The 20,056-nt window shown below is 40.3% G+C and overlaps 1 protein-coding gene across 5 annotated transcripts in view; it reads left to right on the forward strand.

The window, feature by feature from the left end:
• Positions 1 to 694: 694 nt before the first annotated feature.
• The window catches only part of LOC117231757 (probable Ras GTPase-activating protein), a 252,226-nt gene continuing 232,864 nt past the window's right edge, over positions 695 to 20,056 (forward strand). The window contains exon 1 of one of the 5 annotated variants that reach the window (XM_033490770.1): positions 695 to 1,156. Coding sequence is in view for 2 of the 5 variants with exons in the window: in XM_033491375.1 (XP_033347266.1) it covers positions 1,108 to 1,156 (49 nt within the window). In the remaining 3 variants the exon portion in view is untranslated. The remainder of the gene's footprint in view (positions 1,157 to 20,056) is intronic. The other 4 variants (XM_033491375.1, XM_033491456.1, XM_033491695.1 and 1 more) reach the window with 4 other exon arrangements.

Below are 20,056 nucleotides of genomic sequence, written 5' to 3' on the forward strand. Positions count from 1 at the left end.
AATCAATTTATTCGTATTTGAGAAGTGGTATAAAGAAGAAGGATTTCGTGTAATTTAACGTGGATTTGGCAATGCATAGTTTGACAGTGGGCAAGCTAGAATATCGTGTATCGTATAGATACTGTATAAAAAAATGTTTCAATGATCAATCTAGTAAAAATATATGAAACTACCTATATGTATATAATTGTGTACATAGTAAAGATAACAATTAAAATTGTAGAATAATGCTAAAAGTTCCTTAAATGGTCCGTAATAAAATATCGAACGTTGCATATTATTATGGGAAGCTATTTTTTCAGATTATAATAACATTTATGACAGATTATAATAATATTTATTGATCATAATTATTAAGTAAAATTATGATATATGTAGGGTATCGTAAAGATCGTATTTTTGTAGTCGGCTTTTGTAATTAAGATGTGAGCAAAGTCGGTTCTTTCAATTCGTACTTTCGATATATCGAATCATGGAACATGAATTTATCTCGAAAATCGAATTTCGTTTCTATTATCGAATAATGTCAATTGAAAAGCTACGTATGTTCGATCTATTAATGTTTTTTTGTAGGGAAATAACGAATCGATCGTTTGAGAGAAATTGAGAACGAAGAAACGAAGAAAACAGTCGAAGAAATTATGCGAAAAGAATATACGAGATGCGAGTGCACCACCTGAAAGCGAGAGGGGCTAGCGACGAAGCGACACGCGAGAGAAGAAGAAAGAAGATCGGCACAACGAGAACGTGAGAGGGTTTGTTGAGTTAGTTCGGATTTGTTCGCCGGTGTGCGTGGATCGCGCGTAGACAGTTAAGGCGCGCACAACGGCAGACAGTGTGTATGCTCGCGGTCGGAGAAACGACATTTCTACGTTTGCTTTCCTGGTGATTTCGTATATTGTTTTGTGTGCGCGCGTCCCCGTGTCAGATTCAAAAATACGTCGGTTTCTCTAGCATCGTGTCAACGTACGGGAGAATGTGTGTCGCGGATGTTGTTTAACAGTGATAGCACGTCCTGACTACGGGCTGTTCCATCTGTTTTCTTATGTGACGAGTGTACTTGTGTGGTATATCTTTGGCACCGGTGTTCGGCTGCAACGATTTACGATGAAACTGGAGTATCCTTGCCGTGTCGAGGGTTGGCTGAACGTCTGTGGTGTGAGTGTACGATTTCTTTTATCTTCCGATTTTCTTTTTAAAGCAAATCATCGTATGCACGAGGTTCCGCGACTTCTGCTAAATAATGGGGAGGAAAGGATAAAATTAAACGAATGACTCTGAGAGGAACGAGAAGGGAGGTTATGTACGTTTGTGTGTACAAAAGTGTCTGGTACAGTGAACTCCGAGATGCACGTGCGCTCTGCCGCACGAGAACGCTATTTCGCTCATTTCGCTAGCCGGCACTCAGCCGGGTCCACACGCTTCGTTGCATAACAACAAGTGTAGTGGGAGCCTGTCATCGTTGGTCGTACGGAAATTCCCTGCTCACATCTAACGTCTAACGTCTAACGTCTTACGTCTAACGTCTTACGTCTTACGTCTAACGTCTAACGTCTAACGTCCCAGGAATATCCTATACTTTGTATTTCACGATAGGCTCTCAGCGTTTATCTCTCGGTAAACAAAGTTGACAGACGAAGAACGTTTTCTTCTTCTTCCCAACCGAAGAATGTTTCTTTTGTATTAACATTCGTTTATCTTACCACCAATCCTTTAAGCACACGAACTTTTCATTTATTTCGAGTAGGGTACATTTATTGTTTGTAAGTTGTTTATCCGACACATGGTAAACTATGCGTTTCACTGGTCCGGTTAAATTCGTGTATCGAAGTTGTTGTTACTGGCAAGTACTGGTATTGTCGGGTTACGTAATGTTCCAACGCCCATTTCTAGGTCACAGGGTGACCAAAGAATAAACGGGGTTGTCCAATAATTATTGTTTTTGTTTGAAATTTAAAAATATAGGGGGATGATATTGCGGTCATCGAGAGCGTAAAGATTAATCGAACAAATGAATATTTATGAAAACGTAAAAGAGAAAGGGATCGAGGATATGAAGACTGTAAGTATTTCGAGTACTCGTGATAAACGAGTGCGTGGAAAATTAATTACTTAAATGTAAATAGTTTTGAAGATTATCCGATTGAATGACCAAATTATTTGAAAATTCGAAATTAAGTAAGCTTAGAATTGGGCTAATCGTGTATGCAAATATACAGATACATACGTTTCGGAATATAGAGGGTTATTGACACGTGCATACAGAATGTCCGGTGGAAAATTGTTAACGCTCGTGTACGTAACTATGTAATTTTAAGCTTTCTTTTCCGCGTCATCGTACGTTATGCATATCACGTTATTTTGAATTTTCCTATCAAACATTTACAGATGATAGAAGTAACCGTAAATTTGCATGTTGCGATTTTCATTTCTTTTAGCCAGTATATAGCGATCAGTTACGCAATTATTTACTCTGCGTATGAACGAAGGAAACTAGATCGATCGAACGAAAGCAAGAACAAGCGAGAAAACATGCTTCGATGGCATTTATCGATAGTCATCTAGCAATAGCACGAACGCTAACGTCGTCAAGCTTCTTTTTTTTCATCGATCTCCATAGGATGAGGCGATGTTTGATTTTTGCGACCTTGGCAGCCTGTTTCGCATAAAAGTTGGTTTTCGGGCCGAGTTACCAGTTACCGGCAACGCGTTTTTCAAACGAGCCGGAATAGTTGACGTTGAAACTTTAAAACACATGCGATGAATATGTATCGAGCTAGGTGCAATAAATCGCTATGGAGGGCGGCGCGTGTCGCATGTTTCGCAAGGAGGCCAGGCTCGAGCGTCTGCTGGACCAGCGTCGATGAATCGTTCAACGACTGCTCGTTACACGGTGCTTGAAACAATTAGAAGCGACGTTTAAACCTATCATTCGTTGACTCTTTTCTTTCTTTCTTCTCGCTTTCCGATATGTTTCTGTTTGAATGGAAACGAAAACATATCTACTTTGTACTCTCGTTTTCGATCGACCAGCGAATGGACGTTTCTTGTACCGTGAATTTTGTACACATCCGTTGTTCGAATCTACTCATTTTTGAAGCGCGTGTTTATCTCTTTACAACGAACTAAGGTCAGCGAGTACTTGGTTTGCAATGGTTCTTCTCTTCTTTGATCTACGATACCGTTTCTGTGCAGTAAATTTTTCCGATTAGAGGTTAACTGTGTGTAGCGCGGTATTATGATAATACCTATGAGCGTGTAGCCACATTCCGAATGGAGAGTTTAGATCTCTAAAACGTTATAACAGCACAGTACAGTATAAATAAAATAACGTTTCACGTATTACCAGTGTAACTTTTTACACTTGTAATATAATTGATTTCTCGGTTGTACTCGAAGGATGGAAATTGCACTTTTTATTTATCTTATATACTATCGTGTAACGCGAGCGTGCTTCTGTGAAACGGAAAGAATACACCGCGAAGATAACGCACACGCGATCGCGAGTTATATTTGGCTATGTCGTGAGAGCATTAGAGTACGACGATCTTAAACTTAAGTAACTATGACGATCGACTTCTAGCTATAACGCGCGCAAAATACGATGCTGCCAGTCGCGTTTCCCTTTAGTCCTATTACGATCTCCACACCCGTTACGCTGCTCTCCGCGAGCAACGCATAAATAATTGATTTATTATATGATTTATAACGATTCGATGCCCACTACGTCCGATACGTCCGAAGTTCATGTATACAGCATGCCGCGTTTCCGAACGAATCGACAGGCCAGGTTTATCGCGACTATTGCCTTTACTACTTCATTGTGGACGAGTCCAGCTCGGATCGTAAAGCTTGAACCCGTCACGACGCGGCGCGGCACTCCGATCGCCACCGCTTAGATATACCATCAGCTTTTCTCTTTTCAGCTACCAATCGATCGAACCAATTCCCCACGATTTTTTTCTTCACGTTTGACGATCGTGCTTTCTATAGATCCCGTTTATTGCTATTTTATTGGAATTTACAATTAGACGGTTGTAATTCCGTATTTTTCCGTATTTTCGAATACATCTTTTTAATCAGTTTGCCACGAGTCACTCGTATCGATAGTCTCGTATTATTTTACCAATGTGCATTTCAAACTAAATCTTAAATTAATTTCAATTTTCCTGGTTAAGCTTACGAGATTTTTATTTGTGTCTAAAATTGGCAAGAGTGAATTGCACGTATACGGATGAGATCGGGCTGACGCGAAAGACAACAATCTTGTACGTTAAAGAGATTTTCATAACGGACCACGAAAATATGTAAACGCGTGATAAACGCGTCGATTGAAAAAGTATAGGCGAAAACTGGATAGTCCTGATCGGTCGTATGACAAAATATGTACTTGTATTTACGCGACCGCGTACCGGTTTCGTAAATGAACGTTTCACTGACATTTGCAACAGTCGCTTTATAACGCGCCGATATATCTACGCGTTACGTTGATATCGCTCGAGTGACGAAAAAATCGGCCCGCGCTGACACAGATACCGTATTACATTACTTAACAGGATAACGAAATTGCTGCGTGAATTATCGCGTTTTGCATTCATCGGCAAGCATAGGTGGGCATTGTTACGCGCGAGCATATTGCAATTGGTTGGTTTACTTTTCACGTTACACGAGCGCTCGATTAATTTTAGGTTACTATACTGACGAGTGTTTCACCGGTATGTACGCGCGTGTATTGCGGCGCGTCGCATAAAAATTGACACGCTCCTGTAATTTCATACATTTTCTCTACAGATGGTATTTTATTTCGTATTTTGTATTTTGTATCTGTATAGTTGTTGTCTCTTTGTCGTGCAATCGTATTGCGTTTCGCCAAAGACGATTATCATTACCGTCGAGTTCCATTTGAAAATAATTAATTAATAAATAATTAGGTTAAATAATTTTTAACCTAATTCTTACGTCAGTGTTGCATGGTTAGAAATCTTGTTCGTTCTTAAAAATTCCCAATTCGAAAACTATATGTTTGATTAAAAAGGAAGGGATTGACGATAGAATGGTTATATCAAGAATATTCGTGTCAAGTCGCGTTATAGTTAACGCGTCGTCGCGTTGAATGCAACTAAATTTCCCATTTTATCGTAGTATCGATCAATTACCTAGAATTTCGTCGTTGCCTGTTCGTTTTGTGTTTGTTTGGCGTATCGATCGCACTATAGGTTACGTATCGTAGGGGCACAATTGTGATAACACAGATAGAAATTGCAACATCAATGTTAGGCGCAGGTGTACGATAAATCGACCGATTCGAACGACTTTCTCGATCGATCTGTCAAACTCGTTCGATACCGGTTTAATTGACCAAACAAACGCGATCGAATGGAACCGCCTAGATGAGAATTTTACAAACTACGGAGCATAGTTTGAAGTCGACAGTGTCTGTTCATTGGCTCGCTCAATATTCTTATCGTTCAACGATATATAAACTTGCGAAAATGTAAACAATTTAGCAGATACATTCGAAGTTATTCCATTATACAAAAACTCGTTAAATAAGATTTACGAAGTAAATTTTAAGCAGTTTACTACAAATTGCATTATGAATTCCACTTGAAAATTTGTAAAATCTTGTAATGTCGTAATTGCTAATGCAAGTATTTTGAGGTTTGCGTTCGGTAAGGCATTACGAAATTGTAGATATTACATTTCGATCGATTTACGTTACTCGACTCATCGCGTAGATCAACGATCGAGATCAATACGGCTAACGTGGATCGTAACAAACGTCGAAAAACCTAATTTCCGACAGTTTGATATAGAAATCTAAAGATAGTCGCTGCTGTCTTCTGGTTTCGAGCGCCACGTAGCCGTATTTCAATTGCGTTTATGTTAGATACGGTTCCGATGTTTCTGGATTCGATAAATCTCCTATCGCAGGCGTTTTATTGGTTTTCTGTTTGAAATAATAGCGCCAAGGTTTCTGGTGGTAGCTTTGTTGTTGCCCTCCTCCGCTGTCCGCTCACTGTCTCGCGCGATGCTACGCGTATCTGTTCTCACGATTGTATCGTCTCTATCGGAAATAACTAATCGGACTCGCATTCGTTCCAAGCAATTTCTTTTCAGTTCCGCAAGTTACTTATAATCGCGTCATTTAAAGTCGCGTCGCGTCGTTGCGGCAAATCGAAAGGAAAAGGAGATTTTGGATGAGACGATACGACAATGGTTCGACTTTGGAAATTTCTGACGTTATCTCCAAGTTCCTCTGTTATTTCCTTCCTCTGTCATTTCACCAACGTGGCTTCTGACGTATCTACAAAGGTACAAACGGAAGTCACGTCGCGTCGGTGACGGAGTACAATGAACTCTATTGGTACCAGCTTCTGATTACGATTATAAAAGATTCTGATGCGCTAACTCGACTTTGACGTTCGTTCGAACGCGTTTTGCAAATAGTTTCCCGGTATTTAAGATTTAACTATAGGCAAATCGAATAAGTTTAAATTGAAATAGACAAACTTACATAATTGCGAAAAAGATGTATATGGTTCGGACGATTCTTGCTTCGATTAAAACTTGTTATTGAAACAGTTTACGCGTGTCTATCGGTATATCGAAGGAATCTAATAAATCGATCGAAAGGTAAATCGGTATTGGTAAGATATAATGGAACATTGTTAATTGGATAACGTAAAGTTTCAAAAATATATTAGTTACACGAGTATGTAATTTTGAAGTTGCGTAGAATTGCGAAGGCTTCATTTCCGAATGACTGCGCCGCGCCGCAGTTTGACAAAGGCAAACCGAGACGAACGAGGCGGTTAACTTATCCTTTACCTCCTTGAAATTGTTTAATGTGTTTACTCAATCCGTTCTCGGCTCGAATGCGAACACGGCCTTCAGTTTTCTTAATTTCACGATACGTACTCGCGTACGATGTCCAGGCCGGCCATAAAGGTTCGCGATATACGGTACGAGCCGGGAACCAATGGAAATGTGAAAGGAAACAGGCTTTTGTTATCGTAAACTTGGAAGAGCTGCCTCTGCTTATAATAAAGAAAACGAATGGATAATAGGATCGAAGGGAGGAGTTTTGTTACGAATTTGTAGACGTTTCAAAATAGTTTCCTACCGCAAACGTTTCAAGAATCGGATCGTTCTATTAATTACGAGACTGCTTTTATTGCCGTTGTTTTTTACATTACGCCGTTAATTCGTCTTCCGGCCAGGTGGAATCTTTGATAGAAATTGGGAGAAAAATTCCATTTGCTAAAAATTGTTGTTTACCGTGTTTCTCGAAAGGACGAAAGAGAGATTAGCTAGGTGTTCTGTTTCAACGGAGAATGAGAACTCTATTAATTATGCGGTTTATCTAAGAATGAAGCAATTCTTACGGTAATAATTTTCAATTTGTGAAAATAACGAGGAGAACGATATTTTTCAAGTACTAGAATGCAGATATACGTACAATTAAATAGACAGGCTTTTCGTCCGATTTGTGATACAGTTTCGTACGGTCAATTTGTACCAGTGTCAAAGACAGCTACGACGAATAATTTGTTAGCGTTTCCGGTATTACGCGTCGTTTACGAGGAAGCACGCGCGCGTTACGCTCGGGCCAAACCATTCGTCGATGATTTACGACGGCATCTTATGCAAATCGAGGAACCGTCACGTCGAGATATGTAGTAGGAGTCGTAGTAAGAGCTGGTCCCTGTCAAACGATATTTACCAGGCTGGTTTCACTCGTGCATGGATATCATTCACATTCGCATCACGGCATATATTTATGCCGAATCGTGAATCGTTTGGTGCGAACGAATATAGAGCAGAAAGACGCGTGCGCGCAGTTTGCTTACGTGAAAAGATCGGACAAGGTGTGGTAATTCGGCAAGAGGATTCTTTGCGACGTGAACAGACTGTGCAAAGTATCAAGATCTCGTTAAGCTTCGCACCGATCGTCTCGAGGTTCGCTTTTCCGAGTCGTTTAACGACACTCGCCGCTCTTTTCATCTATCGCCACGCTCGTCAGTCGGTTCTCAAGGAAACCAGTTAGATACTGTAATAGATAGACGGATAGATGGATAGACGGATAGACGGATAGATGGATAGAAGAAATTGCGACGAGAGAGCATGAGCGTCCGGATAAACATGGAACGCTTGAAGGTAACCCGCTAGGCAAGGCGATGCAATAATCGGTCACGTAGAGAGCATTTGCCTCGTTTAAAAATCAAGAGGACACTTAACGCGCACATGCGCTCCAGATGAAATCAAGTTATAGCCGGGTTAAAATCGTTTGCGATCGATTACGTTTCTTCCGGAATGATTCTGCTTTTTAGAATAGCTGTGTATCTAAAGTATTTTTTCAGTCAGACTGAAATTTCCAGGAATTCTCAAGCAACGACGACGACGTTTACTACTACTTTTCCATTTTCATAATTTACGTTTAAAAAAGAAAGCTTATAATCGAAGTTGAAACAGCTAATACGTACCTCTGTCTAGATTGTCCGAATAAATAATCGGCAAAAAACGGGGAAAAGCGAAAAAGAGAGTCGTGTTTACTCCGTTGCAATTTACACATCTAGTATTAATGGGTTAAAAGCAAGGCGTAAGATCGTTTTGTCAGTTTCCACGCGATTCTAATCACCTGGCGATCAGTAATTTGTTGTCTATGGAATTGTTCGCGCCGCTTCAATTACCAGGACTCGCGCCGTCTGTACACAAAAAATCATTAAGGGAGACGAAGCGTATCGGCAGGCGGGGTGCTATATACGGCGGATAAAGATGATCGGCCGTGGTTGGACAAGACAACGACAAAATTCGGTAATTGGTCAGGTTTGGTGCATTTTCAACGCACGTGCGTCGCGATCGCGACGTCTCGAGCATGTTGAAGCGTTTTTCGAACACCGTTCTTGAAGCAGGTACCGACGCGGCGCGGCGCGGCACGGCGTCGTCAACTCCGAACGAAGGTGCACGCGTACACCGTAATGGCGATAATTATCCGAGTTTATTACCCAACGAAGGCAAAGGATAGGTCTGGCTAATAGATACTTTGCATCCTGATAGACGACTAGGTAATGGTGGGGAGGGGGCGGACGTTGAAGTTAATTAACGAGCCGGGTACTACAGATACAGCACATACTACAGATACGCGAGGAACGACGACAAGAAATTAATCGAACGTTTCGTGTTCGACACGGACCGAAATTGCTCGAAACTTATTCGCGCGCTATGGTTAACTATACGACCGATGTGTATGTGCCTATGTTTAATAGCTGCACGCAGGGCTGCCAGGTGCGATGGCCCGCAAGCCGGACGGTATGAAATTTCGCCAACGTCTCGTTCGATGCTTCGCGCATGTTTGGCTTGTTTTCATTAAGGTAATTACAAATTCGATGATGTCACGAGGGGAAATGGTGCACGGTGCCTTCTCGTCTCGTTGCAGAGTCACGAATAGCATTTGCGTCGAAATTGAACGTCGGAGGTGAAACGCTGCTTGTGCTTTCTTATCGTTATCCTACTTATTTAATTTTTATTCGAAAACGTAGTCGATCGTCGCTAAGAAGAAAGTCACGAGATAATAAATGAACTGAAAAGTTTGTGTATTGTTAATATCTCGTAGTAACGTACGTTTCACGATACGTGCATGTATCCGTCAAAGTACATATTCTTCGAGTTTTTACGACTCGATTTAACATGTACGCAACATTCTTAAACATAGGTGATTATCTACTAATCATAAAATTCTGGTCGTCCGATGGTTGCAAATTTTTCACATTCTTTTTACGATATATTCTCTCTTTTATCGTATAACTGTTCACTCGCAACTTTATTTATTCAGCTGTTACAGCGAAAAATAAGATACATAAACGTCGGTGATCATCTTTTTTATCATATTAAAATGAAGTCGAAATAACATAAATTTTGGTCAAAGACTATTACACATGACTCATCGCGAGTCCGTATAAAATAAAGTAACGTGATCGTGAGTCATGCTAAAGTGAAACCGAAGTGCCAGTGCTCCGGTACATGAACATCCTCGTACATTTGCATATCGATCTTCGCGCTACGAGGCAAAATTTACGCATAGCGAATACAATAAGATTTTAAGTTCCTTCGAGTCCTCGAGGATCTCGATTCGTGTTTTAAACGAGTCTGGCATTTCGGTTATACTTTGACAGCTGTGGGATAATTATCGATACTTGTTGATTGGAGTTGAAAGTTGAATCGCTTGTTTCATTTTATTCGCCATTTATTTATCGTCATTGATACGCGTTTCCTTTCGAGACGTTCGATTCTCGTCTGTTAAATCTTATTGTAATATACAATATACATAAATATATATGTGTGTGTAAAAGAGACGCAATAAGCGATAATCTGTAAGTCCGAGTATATTATATCTCTTATATGGCTGTCGATATCAGTTTAGGTGTAAACGTGTTTTTAGATTTTCTCTGTGGGAGAAAGATCGTGTCCTAGATGCTCCCTTACTCGCGTGTCCGTTACTGTGCGATAGATTGTCCGTCAAATGTTAATTTAACCACGTACAATCGCTCGTGTATACACGTGCTTCGAACGTTGCACGACATGTGAGCACATACATACGTATACATGGTGGCTGTACGTGTAAACCGCGAATGACGCATAGCTGTCACTATGTCGAAGGATCGGTGGAAAATGGCGTGAAATCCATTTAGATAGCTGCAATTCTGTTTCGATATCTTTCAGAGAAATGGAAGAGATACAAGCCGAAATGTTTCTTGAACAGATATACATTCTCTTTTGTAACTAGCGTTAGGCACCGACGTTTAACTACTCGGAAACGATGTTCCTTTGTCTGCGAAGATAGGCGAAGATGGTGCCGCAGTCAACTGCACGTGGCCGCTTGTAGCGTGGCGATGAATAAAATCCTTGCAGGATTGGATGGGCCAAGTTTGTCTTACGAACGGTTTGATTATGAAAGGCAGTAAAAGAATAATCGTGAAAATGTATAATTTAACGAAAAAATACAAGATCCGTATGCGGTAAGTCTTAGGATAGGGTAGGGTTCCAGGAAATCGAGCTTTTTTTTTCGACGTTACTCTACAAGAAGTTATAACGAGCAAAAACTAGGCCGTCGCAATTTTCAATGACTCTTCACTCGCCGATGGAAAGCACCAATTTCATCGTGCAGTTAAATCGCGATCGGCCGATCGAACGTAACGTAAAACTTCATTTTTCCGAGAGTTCACGTGTTTCGTACAATCGTATTATGAATTTCATCGGTATTTTTTATCCTGCGATTTGATTTATCGCAAACGAGGGAGCTGCTTGAAAGAATATTAACAAACGGAAAGGCGCAGCAGTGCTACGGAACAGGCTGTACTTACGTTACGACCCAATTATGCTGCAGCCCTGTTGCCTCGAATTATGGAAAAATTTATTGCCGATAAATTATCGTAGCACTGTGCCTTAATTGTTGGCATCGCAGAATCGGTCGTCGTTGACGATGACGATATAAAACATTCTGCTCCTTGTAGGTCGTTCGAGTACACAGTCTATTCGTTACAACTATTATATTTATGGTCAGACTACGAGGTGATTTATCGCACAAATGTTCGAGTTTATAGCGAGAGTTTACCTCTCTTTAACAAACGTTTAAGAGACATTTTAAACTCGATCGATTGTCAGTCTGTGATATACATGGAGCTTTGACAAATTTTAAGGTTGCTTTATGGTTGATACAGAAAGCAGGAGTCGGGCTGAGTGTAGAGACAATGGCTAGAACGAAGAGTGGTTTTTTGTACAGTATCGTCGATGCTTTAACGTTTTATTTAACGCATAGCGAGAGAAACGGTGATTCTTTTCTTCAACTTGATCAGATATTCCAAGGGTTAACGCAGGTCCGATTCGGTATTCCTTGTTTGTTTTTAAATCTTAAGCAAATTCAACATCGTAATAAGAAATTTTCAGCTTTTCGATCAAGTTTTTCGCACATTCCACTCGCTAATTCGACGAAAAAGATGAAATGGATCGTGTCTGTGTATGTACGGGAAAATAATTTTCGTACGCGTCCAATTCGAAATAAGAGCAGCGCACAGGAATGTCAAAACGAATCTGCAAGCGTGTATTGTGTATGTTAAATCGAACGTTGTACCGTAGTTAGGAGAATCGAACGTTTCTGTGGAAAGCATCGCGGATACGTATCAGCTATACCAGCTATATGATGTGATAGCTTGTTTGTTGGAAAATCCGCTACCCTTCGTCCTAATGCGGCTCCCGAAGGGAGCTACCTGTGTAATTTGGCTTGCTTCGACATCCCGTATTACCTTTGTTTAATCCTGACAACATGGCTATCGTCCTGCACCTTTCACACATCTAGACTAACGCTATTAGATGCACGCTATTAGATATGCTGATTGTCTTTATTAAAGCTTTTCTCCTGGGTTAATTAAATAAACGTGGCATAATTTTGCTTGCAACGCGAACCCTGTGTAAAAATTTATAGCGATCTCTTTTAATTATAGCCAGTCTAGATAAAGTCACTGAATCTTGCAACTTTAATCCAAATTATTTTTCGTTGATTCATAAAGCGACGAAAGAGAAAAGTAAATGGATATTATAAAATGTACGTATTAACGTACCATTAGTTGGTATCATTTAGAGATTTACTATATATTGTACACGTTTAATTTGCTCATTTGTAGGTTACAAATTTGTTCGTCTGCTTTTTCAATTTTTTTAAACAGACTCGGATTTGTCCGCCGACTTTTAGATCGGCCATGAAAACGATTAAAGTCGGCGTTTGAGGTTCGTATCGGTCATTGTACTTTCGCTGCCACTTTTCGAATGTATCCTCGATTAATAACGCAACGTATAAATTTACAAACCGACCATTTAATGATATGATAATTTATCCTATCAAATATACTTAGGTGTACGCTATGATATTCGTTTGATCAAAAACAAAGTCTATCGTATAACGTCATTTCAAAAAGTGCATCTACATTCCACAAAGTATTTTCGTTCGATCAATTAAAATAGTCTCACTGTAGGCTAGGGTTCGGGCACAATTGTTTAATCTTTCTCTGGATAGCTTCTCTGTGCTGCAAAAAGCCATCAAACAAGCGACGCCCTGCGTAATTGAAATTACGGCAGAGACTCGCGTATATCCTGGTAGGATGGCAATCGTTAATTGGCGAGCAAACGGCAACGAATTTAATACACACACGCTACTCCTATCTCGGTTTGTGTATACGTAATAATACGTCTGTATTTACTGTCGATGTTAACGGTACCAGGTGAATTATCGAATCGACATGGTACGAAGTTTCAGCTTTTTCCTTTTTCATCCGATACAAGGTATCGCCGCATTTACCGTGGGCCGTGGGTATTTTGAACAACGTAAAAATATCGAAAATCAAATATCGAAAACGATCAAAGGGATACGAAAACGAATGAATCGACGAATCAAGCAAAACGAGAAAATGACACCCTGCTATTTGATATTTTTATTTTCATATATGTATACGTATTTCGTTCTGTTTTGTAAAATAACGTAGCGCAAGATGCAGCGAGAGTATGGTTTTACCGTTTTACGAGTATCAATGGAAGCGATGGTGAAAGTAGCGAGACTAAAATACCGATTACGATATTTACTGTAGCGAATCAAGCGATCGATAGTGTGCCACCGCTAACAAGTCCGTAAGAATCGTCGTTTTCGTCTTCGGTGTCAAAAAAAAAAAAAAGAAAAAAAAGAGAGGAGGGAAGGGAGTTGTTTCCTCAAATTTTCGAAAAATGTATCTGCCTAATTATAGCTATTCTTGATGAAATTCTAGTTCCGTACTAAATCACATTTCTCGTACTTGCTAATGAGATATGGTAAAAGAGCCGCGGTTTATTCTCTTACGGAATCATATAATTAATTAATTAAGCTTGTCTGAACTTGAGCGAATGATACATCGTATCGCCGTACCGACCGAAGATTAGACATCGTGATATGATGTACGCGCATCAGGTCATGTTGATCCCACACTCCCGGCAAGGCTTTCCTTGAGACGGGATGAAAAAATAATACCAGTTCCGGCATAATGTGCAGCATAATAATCGCATGTACACCGGTTCTCTGCCGGTTGGTCTTGTAACAATATCACGGTAGAAATTGCCCTTTGGTTCGTAGGTAGAATTTGTTAAGAATCGTACTGTCGTCTGTTACGCGTCGATTCAACTATCGTATTTCCGCTACCTGTTCTCCTCGATTCCGTTTGCCTTCGTTATGCCTACTCCTTGCGATTTCCTTTTATCCATGCAACATCGACTAGATTCGTTTCTCATGCACGCGATTCTCCGGTATTTCCGAGAAACGCTTCGTTTACTCTCTTTTACTTTTCTTAGTTGCTTTCCCTTCCCCCTCTTTTACAGTGGCATTAAATATTCTTATTTTCTGATTATCATTCGTTGGCACGTTAAATTTATTTTTTATTCAATTTGTAACCTAATATTTGATCGTTATTTAACGCGCTACGATCGTAGCTGTTTCGCCACGTCGCCTTGTATTTTAATATCGAAACTTTAATCACGAGTATCTCGAAGGCATTAAATATATTCAACTGTGTGATAGGGCTTTTTTCACGAACGGGATGACGAAATCTACCAGTATTCAAAGTTTCAACGAGACAAGCGAGCCGATTATTATCGTTATTGCGTTATTGTATTTAAATTACGCCAACACTTATAATTAGGATATTTTGCTCGGCATGTAATTTGCTAATGTGCCCATCCCCCCCCCCTTCAATCCGTTTCGCATATCGTACAGTCGCCTGTTTTCATCGTTTCATTCGTCAGATTCAAAGGAATAAATCGACGTCACAGTCGGTCAACGTAAGACACCCGTGTCGCCCATTTTCGCTTCCGTCGGCGATAAATCGCGATTGCTTCTATTCCTACTGACAATTTATCGCAGTGTTAATCTCGCATTGCGATCGTGGGCCAATAAATACGTGTATCGATGTTACGCAGCTTCGTGAACGCGAGCATGGATCATTACGTTCGCCAACGAACCTATGCATCGTTCTTCTCTCGTATCGTATCGATCGTAAATCTCGGGAACATCGTTTTCTACCGTTTAAGGATACAGTTTCAGCCAGGGTTTTGTAAGACTCTATTGATTGACGTACCGGTTAAATCTGACGGGGCAAGCACCTTTCATGGCGCACGGGCGATAATTTGAAGTATATTCTCACGATACGAATAGGCTTTGTAGAAATCGTTTCTCTTGCTGGAACGTGAGCAGGATCTCTTACTCTTGTATCGCATGCCTTTTTCAGGTACGATGGTTCCGAACATTGTAACGTTTACCAATCGTCGCATTTGCCAATTGATGGTAAGCTAAAGTTTCCGTTACGTGTAAATTTGCGATGCCAAGTATAAAGCAACCATCTATTTAAATATTTGATTTTCTACGATTCACCGCATCAGACTCGATCGAGACGATTCTTTGCTTTGAATAAAAGAAGAAATATTTGTAGTTTGCTAGCATGCAAGGATAAATAATAATCAGGATAGGACAGAATAAATACGACGGGAAAAAGCGATGGCTAAACTGTTGAGAGGTCGTAACACATTATATTTCAAACAAACTTTCTGCGTTTATCGTCGCTTTTCAATTGCGCAGGTTACAATTGATATTATCACAAGCATATCATTACTTTATTAGGAAAGAGAGTAAACCGGACTGTTACGATATTACGTATTCCGTTTATTTCTGCCGTTTCTCATTTACCAATCACGCAAGTTTTCATCGACGTAAACATCTCGTCCACGCGACGTTAAGTAGAAAACTCAAAAACTCGAGCGAACGTAACAAATAATCACGGAGATTGAGAGAAAGAGAAAGAGAAAGAGATTAAGAGGAAGTGATTGGTCGAAATTTACCGCTTCGCTTTTAACCGCGGAATAGTTATATTATTATTATTTATCTGAGTAGGTCCCTTGGATTCATCGTGGCCAATATCTTCAGAACGAAATATATTCGTGAGGATTTATTGGTTGCGCGCGTAACCGGTGAGAAATAAATTACCCGATGATGTACGATAACTGTGAAAGACTGTAAACGCATCTACGTGCACGCCCACGTGTTTCTCTATTATCCTGTCAAATATTTACGATCCATGGTGTTCCGAAGATGGTACTCTTTGCGTAATTCTTATCCTTTTCGCAGCCTGGTCGTAAAGAGATCCCGATAGTTCGAGTCGATGGAGCATTATCTTATCGAATTATCTATCGTTTTTCTCAGCTTCTGCGTTGTAAATTATTTTTCACTGAACGTTTCAGGGTTGCAACGTCGGGTTTAACAAATTCGTTTCTTTTCTTTACGCGTATGTCCGGTTCACGGAGTTACCCCGCGCCTATGCGGACCTTAACACCTTAGGCACGTTACACACGAGTCGCAAAGGAAGGAACGCAAATTTGAACGACAAGCTGGCGTCATGTTTGCGTTCTTTCAAACGAATACGATATCGTCGAAAGTGGAATGCGACGTCCACGCGGTGCATCCTTATTGTCACTAATAATTTAGCAAGTAAATATAACGGTAAAGTAAATCAAATTTCGTATCTCTTTTCTTAGTTCGCGTACAGTAAAGAATAAGAAGTATAAAACGAATAATTCTTTCGTTTTCGTTTCGTACGTATCGTCTTCGTAGCGGTGTATCGTGTAATGGCTCCTGAATCGTAGGAACACGTGGATTTTATAACGTGCAAAAATAATTGGAAATGAAGTTTCGATGTAAAATTGTCGCGACTGCGAAAATAACGGCTCTTACGAGTGTAACTATCTTTCCTGACTTCACCACACCCTACGGTTAGCTGGGCACGCCCGTATAGTAGTTTGGCGTGCAATTAATCGACGCGTTAACAGGTCAGCGTTACCAACCAACGGATTAAGACGCGATCCTTCTGCCTGGCGATTAGTCTGTCGTAGAATTTAAAGGGACGATCGCGAAAAATAAGTTTTCTGCCTTGCGTTGGCAAGCTGTCCGATAAGCTTTACATATTTGTTACTTTCGTCTACCTATACAGTGCCCATTGATAATATCCACTTTGCGTATAATATTCACGTGTTGCGTATAATCTAATATTCACGTTATTATATGCGAAATCCCATAAAGGAATAAATATAAAGTAGCATCGTTTGCAACTCTGTCGATCGTGTTTAACCGATAGACCATAGATATATAGGGGACAGCGTGCGTTTTGTCGTTGAATGTAACGTATAATATAGCGGTTATTTCAAGGATCGTCGACGACGTAGAGTAATCGTAATCTAGATTTACCTTAGGGACGAGAGCCGTCTGGATCGTTCGGTGGTGCATTGACTTAATCCTTCGTAAGACCCGGTATTATCGTGTTGAATCTTCGATAATTGCTGTGCAAGCAATTAACGACCAAGTCGTCTCGCGGTTCATCTACGTAGAGAAACAAAGATATCCGTCGAAAGATACATATCCTCTTATTAAAACATTACGCTTCTATCATCGTTGGCAGTTTGCTTTTTACAAGCTTCCGAGAAATTCGACAAGAATAGGCCATTGTGTGCAAATCGAACGATTTTTTATCTTTCTGTCGCTAACAGAGTATTAAGCAAGAACGGATAAAATCATAAATCCGATAAAACGCGAACAATGCCGGAATAAACGGCAATTAATTAATCAACGACGTACTAGTACTCGATTTTTTCTTACGGCTCGCATTACCTGCTTGAATTTATCCATTCTTGTTGAATTTGCTTTGAATATCATCGTCAGACAACTTCTCACGATCGTGTGTTACTAAGGCGATCGGACTATGCATTATGGAGTGCAATTCCGAGTTTCTTTGCCTCGCTTAACTCTCATTAACATGTCAAATCGTGAAACCGGCGGAATTCCGGTTTCGCGTCTTTCTTAAGACGCGACTTTTTCTGCCTACGAGTCTCTTGAGATCAACGTTTGTTCTTCGAATTGCTTCGGAGTGCAGTGACATTTTTTGCCGACGAACAGTTGCCTTCCGCAAAACGGACAATGTCGTTAAACGTGATCGCTTAATTATGTTCTTTCTTCGAATGCCATAAAACAGAGGGAACAAAAGATGCTGTTCTCTTCGCGAACCACTCGTAATCGTGTCTATTTCCCGCGTGTTCGTGCACACATTTCCGTACGACGGTTAATCAACGTCCGAATAAAATTTTTATCTCGTACTGAACCGATGCATCGAAACGTAGTTTCGTGTTTTCGATTTTAAATTACGAAGGGAAATTTTAGGAAGAAAAACTTGAAACTTGGCCCGCTCGAATCCCGTAGATAAAGAAGTTGAGATATTTTGTGGAAATATTCATTAAGTAATTTGGAAGATTCCGTCGAAAGAAAAGTTACGCTCGCCTCTGTTACGTCTAAAGCGACGTAGCCGCTTAGTAAGTTACATAGAGAGTGATTTAGTTATTTGAGTTGTTTCTCCTTCGTACCGATACGTTTCCCCTTGTTACAGCGTATACAGATTTCCGGCTACATTACGTATACGCTCTTGTATGAACAAAGTATATACGGAGCTTTGCGATTCACGGCATTGTACTTGAACGCGTATTGTTATCATGCGGGTGTGTCCACAGGAATATGAAGTGTCAGCGCAGCACTCTCGTTCCTGTGAACAAACACGTGCCATTGTTACTTTTACCACTATATTATGAACCCTATTTCGATTAACGTGGCGTGTTTTGCTCGAACAAAGATTTTAATCGTACTATACCAACTGCGATAGCTTATAGTATGATAACGGCGGAAATGGTTACTTTCACTTGGATAGTTTAATTAACAGTTATTAGCGTCGGTAATGCGAAATAACGTTTTAATTAAAAAATTGGAACGCGGAGAAGATTTCTGCTTGAAAGTTCCATCATGGAAGGTCAAACGAGCGTTAAACCAGTGACACGCAGAGCGTTGAAATGCAATTCGCATTTCGCGCGACTCAAACAACATAAAACTCTCGTAATTTTTATGTCCGTGGAAATGACTGCAACACGCTTTTCCAGCATCGTGCAAAGCTGTATGACAGTTCTAAATAATTACACGGATCGTGCAATTACTTTGAAAAAATCCAAATTTGTTTTGCCGTAAGAATTTATCGTTCTTTCACCCGGTAAAATGCAAATTCATCGTTGATACTGGGGACTGGGCGCGGTTATTAGCCTGGTTCGTCGATCGTGACAATTTACGATTTCCCAGTGGGAAAGTTTCGTAAGTCGGGAAGAGAAATGTTCTTTTAAATTTCGACACCGACGATACTCGGTAAACGAGCATTCTACATCCTATATTCTAGTTACGACTGCGATGCCCTGTATATCGAAGACTATTCGAGGAACTTGCGAATTAATTCACTTTATCGTGGCGTACCGGATTCGATTTCGAAATCTCGTAGCTCTTGATTTTGCCTCGGGAATCGTTTGTCTCCAACGTGATTTCTATGAACGTGATTTCGAGAACGAATTGCTACTTATTAATGCTATTATACGGTAGTCATTGATACCAGTAAATACAGCAAGTTGTCAAGTTCACGGCGAAATTTAAAGAGATACTTGTAAAGGGATACTCGTAACTCGATTGATAAATTCATCGATGAACGAACGAATGTGAGAGAATAGAAGGGACAGGGATCGTTATCTTCGTTAGGTATCGCCAAAATGTAAAATTCATGATTCCAATTCAAAGTTATTGGGTTGCGCGGAGAAGTATAGGCAGCATGGCGGGAGAAAGCTTGATTAGGGGCTAATGAAACTTGGAATATCTTGGCAAGTCTATCCAATCCGGGGACTCCCTCGTCACTGCGAGTTATAGCATAATTATGCCGTCGCGTCGCGTTGCGTCGTCGCAGTCCATGTTAGCGTTTATTAAGCTTCGTTCCTCGATTACGCACCGTCGTCGCTTCATTTTACACTTTACGGCGATGATGAGACAAGATGGATATACGCGCGCTTACGATGCCTTCTATATGTGAAACGCGTTTTAAAAGTTCCATTCGGGGTAATAAATCGTCTTGGTTACGAAATCCTAATT

The sequence above is a fragment of the Bombus vosnesenskii genome, unplaced genomic scaffold (assembly GCF_011952255.1).
Source record: "Bombus vosnesenskii isolate JDL3184/JDL3185 unplaced genomic scaffold, Bvos_JDL3184-5_v1.1 scf7180000013262, whole genome shotgun sequence".
Lineage (NCBI taxonomy): Eukaryota > Metazoa > Arthropoda > Insecta > Hymenoptera > Apidae > Bombus > Bombus vosnesenskii.